Here is a 14183-nt window from a genome sequence, read left to right as displayed (position 1 = left end):
AGACTCGGCTAGGAAACCTTTGTATTAGAGATTTGTTAAGGTTAGCCAAAGATCACGTCTGCATCGAAATGTAATAAATGTAAAATTGTACATAATTATGAAACTTTTATTTCATGTTTTTAAATTTTGTTTCATATTTTAATAAATACGGCCGGGAGGGTGACTCCCTCCCGCCTTCCAAAAGTTCAAACTCGTGTCCGACTTCTCCCATCCTTGGGGATTGTGTTGAGAGGGGGTGGCGGGCATCCCGGCCATATGGTAGATATTCAAAGCAATTCTAGAAAGACTGGAGGACTAAATCTCAATCTCAGTCACACAGGGAGTAACTTATTGCTAGTTGTCATCAGATGCTTGTCTCCATTTTGGCCGACGCGTTTCGAACTCGCTAGATCACTTTTTTGTATGGTCAGCACCTGCTTTTTAAAAAAAATATCACAGGGAAATCAGCCCACCAACATGATACAGAGGCTCGGTTTACAGCCAATACTCTACGGTTGCAATCACACATCATCTGCCACTCGCTTGCTTTTTCTCCCTTTAGTCCCTATCTCCTTGGCCTCTCAGGATCCTGGTGGGGCCCACCGTGGTAAGGCAACGATGTGGGTTACCATTCAGGTTACATAGCAACTTTAAAAAAGTGCAGCCACGCTGAACCCCATTTAGGCGTGCAGCGTTCTCAGCGAGGGCAAAGGAGAGAAAGATTGGCTGAAGTCCCAGCAGTATATGTTGAGAATGCACCGCCACCTACAGCCCCTGATGCTTACTAAATGACTCCACAACCCAGTAGTTACAGTGCCTCTAAATGTTTGGCCAACAGCAACATCCACAGCCAGAGGTGTTGTGTTCAAATTTACTTTCACACTCTCTTTTAGTGCCCATGTACTGTGGGAAGTCATACTGGATCTAGTAAATATTAACAAAGGGCTTTGGTATTTTGTGAGTGTGATAATCTCTCAGCATTTCAAGTTACCTCAATGGAGGATAATAATTTTAATGGTGTGGTATTTTCCTAACACTAACTCTGCAAGAATTTACCTGTCCAAATTTGGAGAGGGATTAAAAGTGCTGCATCGCTGCACCAGTTGTAAATAACAATGAGCATGCAAACTCCTCTTTGTGCCCCAATCGGAATTAATACAGGAGTCAGAAATCAACAAAAAAAATTCTAGAAACTCAGGAGATGGCCAATCAAAAGTGTAGAGCCGTAATATTGGTAATGATGACAACAGCTCCATATGTGCATATTTTCATTTCATTTACTTGCTTAGAAAACTTTATAAATAAATAAATTGACCGGTGCAACAATAAACTTGGCACCAATTTTAAATTTCCATTTATGTTTCTGGTTTTGTAGAATGTGTACTTTAGTCCTATGTTTTTAATTAACATCGGGGCATATTACCAACAACTAGCGATAATTATTGCTATGTTGGTTTAGCGGCGATATTTTTATCGCCGAGCTGCGGCGATTTTTATCGCTTAGGAACCTTGCTATTATCAAGGTATATCTCCTAAGCGATAAAAATCGGCCGAAATGCATGAATATCGCTGAAAAGTCAGCGATATTAATGCATTACCGAGCTAATGCTCTTAGCCATGTTATCCACCTATCATTGGATAACATGGCTAAGAACTGCTCAGGAAACTGTTATATAACAGGGGTTGACCCACTATAGTCCAAGGACCTGGGTATTCAGCAGTATAGACAACAATTGGTCCTAGACATAATTTTATCATTGAGAATGATCATAGCATTTACCCGCATAGCCCCATGGAATGCTAGTGCAAATGCGGCTCGGAACAATACCGCTTCATACTGGGATGAACACGTTGCCGGGAGCACAGACAATAACCGGGTCAGCCTGTCCAAACCTATCGGGTGCCTCTCATCTACTCTGCGACCCTCAAGGCGTTGCCACCCACGTAGCGCTTTCTGCACAACGAAAGACGCTGTCGGGTCCTGGATCCCATGAGCCTTTGCCATAAAGGAAATGGCGGCCCGATGCCTCTGGGCCGTAGCTACTGATTTGCCTGCCTGATGTAAAGAGAGCAGAAATTTCACTACAAACTCTTCCTGGCCCCAAAGCTCCCCCCTAGCAGTACCCAAAAAGGCCCAATAGGAACGGAACGCCCCTTCATATGCCTTCCTCGTCCTGGGTGCTAAACTCTCTCCCACAAGGTTTTGTAGTTCGGGGCACCGAGAGACCAGAGAGCTTCGGGAAAGGGTGCCGCCACCGGGTCCGCTGTGGGCAGAAAACCCCAGAAGGCCTGCATACGGAAACGAGAAAGCGCATCAGCCGCTTGGTTCATCACCCCCGGCACATGTCGTGCCCTAAACAGTACATTCCGTTGCATGCATAACAACACAATTTCCTTGAGCAGTCTCAGAATCAATATGCATCGTGCTGCCTGACTATTGATACACTCAACCACGGTCATGTTATCAGACCAGAACACCACAGAGTGATTACGGAAGCCCCCGGGCCACGTTTTCAGGGCCACCAAAATAGGAAAAAGTTCGAGAAAAGCAATGTTACTCGTCAACCCGCCCTCATGCCACCATGACGGCCATTTTTGAGCCGACCATTGTGTACCAAATATGGCACCAAAACCTATACTCCCCGCCGAATCTGTCCAAAGCCCCAGCTCCTCGGAGGACACCGTTTGGTTTGTTCCAGACAATTCGACCATTGAAATCCGCCAGAAATGCCAACCAAATGCGCATGTCCTGGCGAACCTCTGCCGAGAGTCTCGTGCGGTGATGTCCTTCCTTCAGGCCGACCATGGCTTGTGCAATCGAGCGGGAAAAGGGGCGCGCCATTGGTATCACTCTTAGGGCAAAATTCAACTGACCCACCACCTGTTGCAATTGATGCAGGTTTACTTTTGTTGCACGAATACATGTCTCAAGGGATAACCTGAATTTCAACACTTTTTCCTTGGGTAATCGAAAACAACCTTCTACCGAGTCGAGCTCGATCCCCAGAAACTCGATCAAGGTCGAGGGACCCACAGTCTTACCTGGCGCCAATGGCACACCAAATCGATTCATTAAGACACAAAATTCATGTAAAGCCTGTCCACACTCAGGATCCCCGGCTGCCCCCAAAAACAGAAAGTCATCAAGATAGTGCATCACATGTTGAAAACCTGTCTTCCTTGTGAATACCCACTGCAGAAAGCAACTGAACTTCTCGAAATAGGCACATGAAATCGAGCACCCCATTGGCATACATCTATCCATGTAATAGCGACCCTGAAACATGAAACCAAGAAGACGCTGATCGTCTGGGTGTACCGGGAGCAACCGGAACGCTGACTCGATGTCTGATTTCGCCATCAGCGCCCCGGGCCCCAGGCGATTCAACATGGCTACGGCCTCATCGAAAGATGCGTACCGCACTGAACACACTTCCGGGTCTATCGCGTCATTCACGGAAAGACCACGTGGGGCTGACAAGTTATGTATCAGCCGAAACTCACCCGGGTCCTTCTTGGGGACCACCCCTAGAGGGGAACAAACAAAGTTAACAACCGGTGGCAAATCGAATGGACCGGCGACACGACCTCGAGTCACCTCCTTCCCAATCTTTACCTGTACCACCGCCGCGTGCTGCAAGACTGATAGTTGATTCTTACAGTTTGCTACACCCTGAAAACCCCCCACTGGGATGCGGAAACCATATGTGAACCCGTTTCGCAACACCCCAGCGGAAGCATGATCCGGGTATTCGTTGAGCCAAGGAATCATTGCCATGGTATCAATCGGGGTAGGTAAAGGCGCCCCTCGGACTATATTAGACCTGTTTGGTGCCTCCCTTACCACCGTTATCACCCGTTTTGGCTCTGCACAAGGACTCGGGATGGGATGGTTGCCCACACCCTCCACACTCATGTCTGAATTTGCATGACCCCTGGGGCCTCGTACATTTCCCTCTGTTAAAATTCCAACAGATCCCCCTTTTCCCCGTGTTGCCATTCGGCTTCGAGTGGTACTCGTTACCTGCACCCGTCCGAAAGGGTGTCCCAGAGTTTTGGCGGGAAGATTCCCCTCCGCTACTCCCTACCAATGGTACCTTCAACATTCCTGTACTCTCCATTTTTTGCCATGACACGGAGTCGTAACAATCCCAAGTCAACAATGGGTCGTGTTCCTTAGCTTTTCTAAAAAGATTGTCATAGCAGAACCACTGATTGCCCCCATATGCCCCAGAATACTCCATAATACGTGACTGATAAATAGGTAACTCGGTCAGCAACTCGGGCCTGCGCTCGCCCATGATGGAGGTAAATATGCCCCACGCTCTGCCCCAAGTACCAATGTTCTCGTCCACCTTAAAGGCGGCCATTTTTGCGCGCCAAACACTCGGATGCATGAGCTCCTTTTGGCTCTTCACATGCTCTATCTCGTACTGGTCGGTAAGCAATGAAAACATGTTTACATACTTATTCGCCCAAATCAATTCCTTAATTTCTAGTGGGACATGCTGGGCAATCTTCTCCCTTCGAGAAGGTACAGACCCCTCCCCCGCAATCGGCAATGGCCGCTTACCTGAAGTAGACCCTGTGCTTGTCGCCGAACTTGGGCCTGCTGTACTTTCAGCCGCCGGAACCTGTGGGGGAACAGAAGATGTCGCCTTCGCAGCCTCCCTAGATTCCCGCAGTTGCCTCATTACTGCCCGGGCGTCGTCAGCCGTGGCGCCCTCGCTATCTTTTCCCAACCACGCTGCCAATTGTGCCGCCAACTCGGGGGGCATATCCTCCCTGTTCACGGGGGTGACCACCACAGGGATTGGATTCCCCTCTTTCGGCACCGGGATTGGCTCCTCACGTGGGGTATCGGGAACCGGGGTGTCCCCCCCCAAGTGCCCCCCTTCGGGGCCTCTTGCTTCTTCCACTGGGGACTGCTCCCTGCAACGGCCGTTTCGTTCCTCCTTCCCCGTCCTTAGAGTCTACCTTTTTCTTTAAATCGGCTATCTCCTTCATGAGCATGCGGAGCATCTGCTCGGTACCGACCCGCTTTCCGACTTTCTTGGGCATCCTCAAACGGGAAATCTGTAAGACAAAAGAAAGATTACAACGCTCAAAATTGGCTCTTCGTTCCGTCTCGAGCTCACGTGCAGCGGGGAGGTGCAGCTTCAGAGCACAGGAACAAGAGGATGCTTTCTTGGCTTCCGCTCCTTTTATCCGTCTTCAGGGCGGGCGTAAACCCGCCCTCGCCTGCCTCCGAGGGCGTGGCCGGCCGCGTCGGTGTCTAGGCCAGCCCATTCTAGGGCGGGAAAAAGGCGCGCCCCGGCTACGCCGCTTCGGGCATACCAGCCGAGACTCACCTCCCGCCCAAGATGGCTTCCCGGGGGGATCGTGGTACTCCACCATACGTTCGGGGGGACCGAATGGTCGCCCCTTTCCATTAGTCAAGTTGATTAACTCCACATCGCGACTGAATCTATCGTCTTAATAGTATAGAAGATACTAGCCCACAGCCTCAAAAATCATTTACAACAAATGCCCATAAATCAATAAAACCAAAAAGAGAGATCCAATTGGGACAGTTAATTTAATGTACCATATATCAACGTATAGAGGATCAATGCAACTATATACATATATTTACACAAATCATAAAGCAAAAAACAGTTTCTTAAAAAAGAGAGAACGTGCACAGAGAAAGATAAAGTATGTGCTCAAGTGAATGATCAAGAAAGATCAGAAAAAACAGTGTGGATCATTTTTATACAAAGAAAACATTGAGCCTGTCCTACGTAATGCTTGTAAAAAATACTTCTTTTTTACTTGCAGAATGCTATTTACAATTCCTTGGTCCTTAAATTGAACCACTGGCAATAAGATCGCCAGGAGAAGGAATGGGGGTGGACAAGGGGCAGGGGTCAGTAGGTACAGGCTCCCAAAGGGGAGTGTCGTCGATGTTTCGACCCAACCATGTAGTGGGTGGTTCAAGTCCTCAACAATGGGTCTTCATCAGGACGGAGTAATAGGGGAATATCTCTCAAAGTGCACGTCAATTAAAAATTCGTTGGGCACCTGTAATGATAGACAAATAGCGGGGCTAAGTATCACTGTATAGTATTAAAAGAGTCCACTAGTGACCTTTGTGAAAAAGCACTCACCCTTCCGTGGTGCCTTGACAAGACAAAGTGCGACAATTGGTCCGTACTCACAGTATGTAAGTATCCAAAGTTATACTGCGAAATAAAGAGAAAAAGAAGAAGAGGTAGCCATTAGTGCTACACACCCTAACTCACAAATGAGTGAATATTTACCAAAACGAATTTTTAGTGTTTGTAAAAAATGGCAAGACCCATTTTAGTAAAATACCACTATTTAAATACTTCTCAGTCAAAATACCAGAATCCAGGTTGGAAACTGGTTGAAAGTTTTTTTAAAAAGAGGGAATGAATGCACCGATTCTTGTAAAAAGTCCCGCAGTGGTCACTTACCCAATGCGTTTGTTCACTGGTGTTTCTGTTCCCAAATTATTTAACAAGCGAAACCTGCATCAAATGCTGAAAAAGAGAGACAAAATGTCTCTGCGTTAGAGCGCTGCCCGAGTAAATGTGTCAGAGAATCCACACAATGGTTTAAATGCCCGTGTTAATACGTATTAGACGTACCCTGTATTCTCAGTCAGAGCAGAGGGTATTGAATCCGTAGCTCCGCTCAGCCGTGACCAGCCTCCCGTCTGGAACCGCGTTATGGAATGCGGAAGCAGAGAAAGAGGCACGGCGTGGTTGTATTCGTATCTAGGCAACCGACGCGCCTACGTCATGGCGTCGTCACAGTTGCTAGGTGACAAGCCGTGCTCGCCTTTCCGCATCATAGCGAAAGTACAACAGTGTAACGTCCCTGTTGCTTACGGATGCCCTATGGGATATATTTTTCAGTTAACAGAGAAATGTTAGGCTGGAAGTAATCTTAGGATCAGTTGCAATATTGTCTAAGGGAAACGGAATTGCATACGCGACCATTTCGCTAATGAATCGAGAGATTTTCAGACGAATGGCTGAGAAATGGCGCCTTGAATGCACCATATGAATCCACATGTCAGGGTTATATGGCAATTTTAGTGAAGGTAAAGGACAGAGTAAACTGACTGATGTATGTCAATCCAGATAGGTCCTAATACAATAGATAAACAGTGCAAAAATTGACATGTAAACATATGAACGACTATACCAAATACACAGTGTATAGATTTATAACATAGATTTAAACAAATATACCAGCTACATACTGCATCAAAACATTTGCAATCTATGTATTACACAGTAACCAAATTCCTAGGTGTGACTCACAGATTTTGTACAGAAGATTCAGCCATTGTAGAGTGTTGCCATCTGTCTTGTTATTTCCTCATATTCATTGAGGCCCTAGTTCACAGTATCAAAAGTGTGCATCCATTTGCACTCCCGGACACTTAGACAGTTAGAAAAGTTGCCTCCTCTCACATTGACAGTGACCTTCTCTAGCACCCACCATCTCAGACTTTCAGGTGAGTGATCAAATTTTGTAAAATGTTCAACTAGCGGGGCCCCTTGGACTTTACAGCGGATCCTACTGCAGTGTTGTAGGATTCTGGTTTTGACTCTTTGGACAGTCTGACCTATATACCAAAAGTCACAGGGGCATGCAATCACATATATGACTCCAGTTGAATTACAATTAGTATGTTGTTTCATTACATGTGTGTAGTTATTGTGAGTGCATGATTTTAGTTCTTCTGCTAATTGACATGCTTTGCACGAGCCACATTTGTGGTGGCCTAATACAGGTGGCGTGTTCCATAAAGTGGACTGGGTCTCCCTGGGTATATTGGGTAATAACGATTGGACTACATAGTCTCTTACACTTCTTCCCTTTTTGAAGGCAAACATCGGTAGGGTCGTGACCCCTACGTCATCTGCCACCAGATGCCAGTGTGTATTTATAATCTTCTTAATTTCAGTGCTCTTGGTATTGAATGTGGTGACACACGTTATCCTTTCTTCATTGTTATTGATTTTAGTTCTTGGTTCTAACAGGAATTCTCTGTGACAAAACCAGGCTTTTTTTCTTGCCTTTTTCAACAGTCGTTGTGGATAGCCTCTCTCCAACAGGCGCTCCATGAGCGACATAGATTCATTAAAGAAATCCTCCTTACGGGTACAGTTCCGACGCAATCTCAGGAACTGGCCAAAGGGTAGATTGTCCCTGAGATTGCGTGGATGATGGCTATTATACCGGAGTAGGGTATTTCTCTCACTAGATTTTCTGTAGAGGGTAGTGTGTAACACTCCCTCATCTTCCACTATATTAATGTCCAGAAAATTAATTTTCTTATTACTGTATTCCAAGGTAAATTGTATATCCTTGGAGCGTTGATTTAACCATCCATGAAATTCCGTCAGGGTGTTTTCATCACCTTCCCAAATCATCAGGACATCATCGATATATCGACGCCATGTCCTGATGTTTGTGAAGTATGGATTTGTGTCACTATATATGAATTCCCTTTCATATGCGTCCATGAAGAGTATGGCCAGGTCCGGCGCAAAACTTGCCCCCATGGCCACTCCGCGTGTCTGCACATAGTAATCTCCCTCAAAATAGAAGAAATTCTTTCTCATAGCTATCTCAAGTAGATCTAAGATAAATTGAGTAGGTACCTGACATGGTCTAGGGCGTTCTTCCAGAACCTCTCTAATAACTTCAATAGCTGCAGATTGTGGTATGTTCGTATAAAGTGATGTAACGTCCATCGTGGCCAAAAGGTTTTTATACTGATCGAAAATATAGCCATCCACCATTTGTATCGCTTGCATGGTGTCTCTCACATACGACATCGTGCCCTCAGCTGCTGGTTTCAAGAATATATCAATGAATTTGCATAAGGGTTCTAGAATAGACCTGCTCAGGGGCAGGTGTTAGCTTTTGGAGATATTCGCTCTTAGCGCGAATATCTCCAAAAGTTGGTAATAGGAGATAGCGATATTAGCGACTGTTTCCAGTCGCGAACATCTTGGCACGCCCACTTTGCATGTCATTAGTGATAAATATCACTGACATGCAAAGCGGGGCCCAAGATGGTCGCTATCTCCTACTAGCTGCCACTAACTGGTGTTAGCGACAGCTAGGTAATAGGGAGATAATTTTATCTCCGCTTTCTTGGCTTTTAAAGCCAAAAAAGCAGATATAAACCCCCTTGATAATATGCCCCATCATTTGAAGAAACCAAACGGACATAACTTAAATGAATTTCATATTTCCCTATACTAATTCCCCACTAATCCTGTTTGGATTCCAGAGTAGCGACCTACCCGCCAAAAAAGCACTTTAACATCTGATCAGGAGGAGCAAGCCACCACTATCCTTCTCTATCCAAATAACAGTCTAACATGTCCACCGCTCAAACAAATTTCATATTTCCTCAGACTAATTCACCGCTAATTCTGTTTGGGCTCCAGAGTAGCGTGCTTTCCGCCAAAAAAGCCCTTCAACACCTTATCAGGGGTAGCAAGTGCTATATGTATGCAAACCTTTTCCCACTTCTAACCCACTAGTATCCTTCTCTATCCAAATAACAGACAGGACATATACACTGCTCAAATTAATTTCATATTTCACTAAACTAATTCACCACTAATGCTTTATATATACCGGAGTAGCGTGCTACTTGCCGAAAAAGCGCTTCAACGCCTCGTCAGGGGTAGTAAGCGCTATATAAATGCAATTACAATACAATGCAACTTAAAGTAAGTCATATTGAGAATTCGGTATTATGAAATGTATGAATTCCATAATATGTGGAACAGTTTACTCTTAAATATTCGATACTGTATCCCAGGATTCATTGCTCCATGGAAACGTGCACTGTCTGTAAACTTTTCCTATTGATAAATATATTTATCTGATGTGGTAAAGGTAACATACAAAGGGCGCATTGTATGCGCATTTCTTTAATGTTAATATTGTTCTTCAGAAAACAGCATGGTATGAAAATAGCTCTTCGATAGTATTAGTGGGTTTATTGAAAGGTCATGCATAGAACCCTTTCAGATATTTCCTAGCACAAAAAGAAATGTTTATTGATTACGTGTCATTTCTATGTTTTTCGGATAAATCAACGTATTTCACGATGCAACAATGCGAAGAGTTTGATATATTTTTGTCCCTTCTTGAAACAGCTGATAAAGAAGCAGACGAGTATTACATGAGGAGACGACACCTTCCGGATTTAGCTGCAAGGGGGACGCTGCCTCTCAACGTCATCAAAATGTCGCAGGAACAGTCTCACTACAGAGAGCGGCCCAGGAGGCCGGTGCGAGCAATGTCCCAGGACCGAGTCCTCTCTCCCGAGAGGTCCAGGCCGGAAGAATTTTGCATGTCCTATGACCGTATCCTGTCCGATGAGCAGCTCCTGTCTGCGGAGCGGCTCCATTCCCAGGACCCCCTGCTGTCTCCTGAGAAGGTTATGACTCTGAAGAGGTCCGATTTCCAGGAGAAGTCCATGTCCCGCGCCCTGTCGCAGACGGATGTGTTTGTTTCGACTCCTGTCTTGGATCGCTACAGGATGACAAAGATGCACTCTCATCCCAGTGCCTCGAATAATTTATATAATACCCTCGGTGTGAATCAAACTGCTGCCAAACGTCAAGCATTTGCTTCTCGGAGGCACAACACAGTGGAACAACTGCATTATATTCCAGGCCACCACCACCAGTACCGCACAGCAAGCAAAACAGAAGTGACTGTTTGATCCAACACTGTGCGACTGTAGGTCAATGGGAAAGACTGGAGCAGTGCCAGACATTCACACTACAGCGGCCTTACTGGCCGAGATAACCTCTTCTTCAATGTCGGAGTGAAACGTCTTGACAGTTACACATCTGCATTCTGGTTCTTTTTCTTTTAGAAGCATTGTCCACATGCTGAGAAGAGCAGGATCGAAAGAAGGTTGGGAATTGAGGGATTTGCTGGCGTGTTTGGGTGACTGTGCAAGAAAGCCATATACTTTGATGGCATGCTAAAAGGGCTGTGCTGCACTAACTCACTAATATTGATGAATCTAGTCCTCTCTCCTTCAGGGGCTATCACAACCAGCTAATCAGTGGAAGGCTTAAACTAGCAGGTGTGAAGAGCCAAATGCCGATAATGAATGAAAGAGCATTTCCTCCCTGGTCTGCTAGCTCTTCCGGAGCGCTCTACCTTGTGTGTGATGGAGTGGTTGCTGGCTATTTTCTCCTAATCTTTGACTTTTTATTGGAAAGTTCAGATGACATGTCTTGTATCAGTATTATTTTTTTCCATTGAGCAGTTTTTCGATTAACTGTTTCTGGTACCTTTATTCTCCAGGATTGTGGGCGGAACGGAGATTGAAAGGAGCAGTGACCATGTACCATGCTTCATTGATGTCAATAGCCTAATTCTTGTGAACTATAACTGTAGAGGGGTCATATAGTGCCTACAAATCGCCTGCTCTCTAACTGTAGGAAGTAGTGGGTTTGTGTACCAATAAGCACAATACTTCTGACATGCTTGGCCATCCCTTTGTATAGCGCCTTTTTATGGGGTCTTAGTTGTACACGGACTACACAAGAAAGAACCAGGATCATTCATTTTAACCCTGTCCATAAAATTTAGAAAGGCATTAGAACCCACTTTTTTTTTACATTCTGAAAAATGCACTAAACAAGTTCACATCGCATAATAATCTTTTCACAGGAGGGTTATCTCTTCATTGCATCGTCTTCTTGTTAGATGCATTAATGTATGAATCCGGGAGGGAGACAAATACCCATGATACCAGCTGATGACGAGTGACTTTGCATTACATATACTGTCCTTAAGAGCACCACTGGTAAGACTGTCCAGTTAAATCTTCCTCTGCAGGAATCCAAGGAATGATTAAAAATATACACATTTCCCTTGGCATGGTTCTTCTCGTGTACCAGAAGCGCACCTGTGATTAGTCCAAAACCACACTGAGCACTGAATTACATAACAAACACCCATTTCTGCCACTCTGGTGTGAAGTAAAATGACTTGGTCTCTGCTTTAGGACTATGTTCCACCACATATGGGCATGTGTTGAGGTTAAACAGAACTGTGTGCACAGCCTTTCATGGAGCCGAGAGAGTGCTAATGTGTTAACTACCTCTTATGTGCCCCCCCACCCCCACAAATTCCAACTGAGTGTTCACCTCAATGTCCTAGAAGCTATAGGACAGAGCTCATTTACAAATCTGGCAGCCTAGAGGCAGAGTTCGTTTGCTTGGATCTGGCAGCGGGGGGGAGAGGCTCATTTGTATGTTTCTGGCAGGAAAGGGTTGGATTCACTTTCATGGGGCTCTGCCCTATGCAAATGAGCTCTGCCAGGAAGTATAAATAGACTGACTTGCAAGGTGTGCTTTTCAGTATTACAGTGGAGTCATATGTTCTCTTATCAAGTGTCAAATTTACACCCACTACAAAGCACATTTTTACTTTCTTTTTGTCCTGGAGCAAATTAACTTGATAAGTGCCATGGTTCGAAAAAGCGATGTGCATCGTTAAACATGTCTGAAATATTTTGCCAGAAAAATATTTTTGCCATATTGGATGTGTTTATGAAGCAGACGTAGAGAGTACCTGTTGAGGTTAAGGTTTGTAGCTAGTAATGGCAGCCTAAAGAAGCAAGTCTGGTCCCTTTGGCCAGGTTTCTGCATTTACCACTACCAAGTACGAGAATTCTGAGCCGCCATTCAAAAATATCATGTTCCTTATTCCATTACAGGTTTCATTTGGCAATCATCTAATAACAGATAACAACACCAGCATTTGCAATGCACAAATAACAAGATAGTTCTGTCACGGATCACAATTACTATCAGCAAGTAAGGTGAGCACATTTACTATCAGTCAGTAAGGTGAGGTAATGAGAAACAGAATTAACCTAAAGGAAGATTTTGCTGGAGCTTCCATAAAGTGTTTCTTTCATTGTAATGTAAAACAGAATCGCAGGTTGTGATTTCAACGAAAAAAAGTCATTGGTAAATGTTAACAGCATGACTAAAAAGGGTGTTTCATCACTTTAACCAGTGTGATGGTATTTTCTGGGCTAAGTTTGGTAATGAATGATAAGCCAGTGGTCTCCACCTTTTCCTCTTGGGATCCTAATATATAACCTTTCCCTGCTTGAGAATGACTCGGTAAATTCGCAGTGGTCTCCCAACCTCTTTTTTAGATACCTGGCAGTGGCAATGGGTCTGATAGGTTGGAACTTACTAATAGAGGAAGCCAGTGGGGACATTGAAACAATTGCTTTCTCCCTTCTGGAAAATAGTTGGGGAGGAGTGGGGGCTGGCGGTCCCTCGCATGTGCTCTGTCTACTCCATCTGACACAGTTTCATCTTTCTTCTCCTCCTGAGACTTTATTAGTGGTTGCTGAGCTTGAAAGACCTTGAAAATATGTTATCACATTCTGGATCATCATACTTCCTCTCTTCAACCTTAAGCCAAATTTTGAACATTTATAACCAACTGCACACAAAGTTTTTTTTCAATATGACCCATACAGCCACAGTTACGCTTGCTAGCAAAAAAACCTGCTAATTGAATCTGTGTCAAATGAAAGAGCTATAGGTATAGGCGCAATTATTTAGGCTTGGCTGGACTTTGTGTAATTTTCGTGGTAGTAGTTATATAAAATTCCCCAAAAATGTATGTTATTATGCAAAATGCCAGCCCAGTATATTGATTTATTTTTCGCTCTAAATTGATCCTCGGGTCCACTTTACTTGAGAGTGCTCATTTAACTCGAGTTATGTGCGTTTACATTGTTCCTGTACTCCTCCAGCTAGAGTTTTCCCCAAACAAAATCTCAATTATTGGACATGGCGTAATGCCGTGTAACATGCCTAAAGTGGAATTCCAGAAATTAGGCGATTGCAGCTGCATAAACAACATTTCGCTTGGGTTTACATTTATCCTCAATTATGATTGGAGCACAAGATTCTACAACATTATGGTGGGGGCAGCAGAATGGCGTCAAGGAAACATCAAGGCTTCAGAGCGCTGGGTCAAGCATTCTTGTCCCGTCTCCTCGAACAAACCTTCTGTACCACTACACTGTTATAATTCCAAACGATACAAGCATAGCCCAAGAAATATTTTCGAAATTGAGTGCATGCACAGCTGCTTTAGATTTA

The 14183-nt window shown here is 44.6% G+C and overlaps 1 protein-coding gene across 2 annotated transcripts in view; it reads left to right on the top strand.

Moving 5' to 3' along the window:
• The window catches only part of SHISA6 (shisa family member 6), a 1105137-nt gene extending 1093441 nt beyond the window's left edge, over nucleotides 1–11696 (top strand). For both annotated transcript variants that reach the window (XM_086928730.1, XM_086928729.1), the window contains exon 10: nucleotides 10182–11696. In XM_086928730.1, coding sequence (XP_086784856.1) covers nucleotides 10182–10753 — 572 coding nt within the window. In that variant the 3' untranslated portion in view covers nucleotides 10754–11696. The remainder of the gene's footprint in view (nucleotides 1–10181) is intronic.
• Nucleotides 11697–14183: the final 2487 nt, after the last annotated feature.

Source organism: Lissotriton vulgaris, chromosome 7, assembly GCF_964263255.1.
Source record: "Lissotriton vulgaris chromosome 7, aLisVul1.2, whole genome shotgun sequence".
Taxonomy (NCBI): Eukaryota; Metazoa; Chordata; class Amphibia; order Caudata; family Salamandridae; genus Lissotriton; species Lissotriton vulgaris.
The sequence above is the reverse complement of the archived record's forward strand: the minus strand, read 5'-3'. Positions and strand labels throughout refer to the sequence as shown.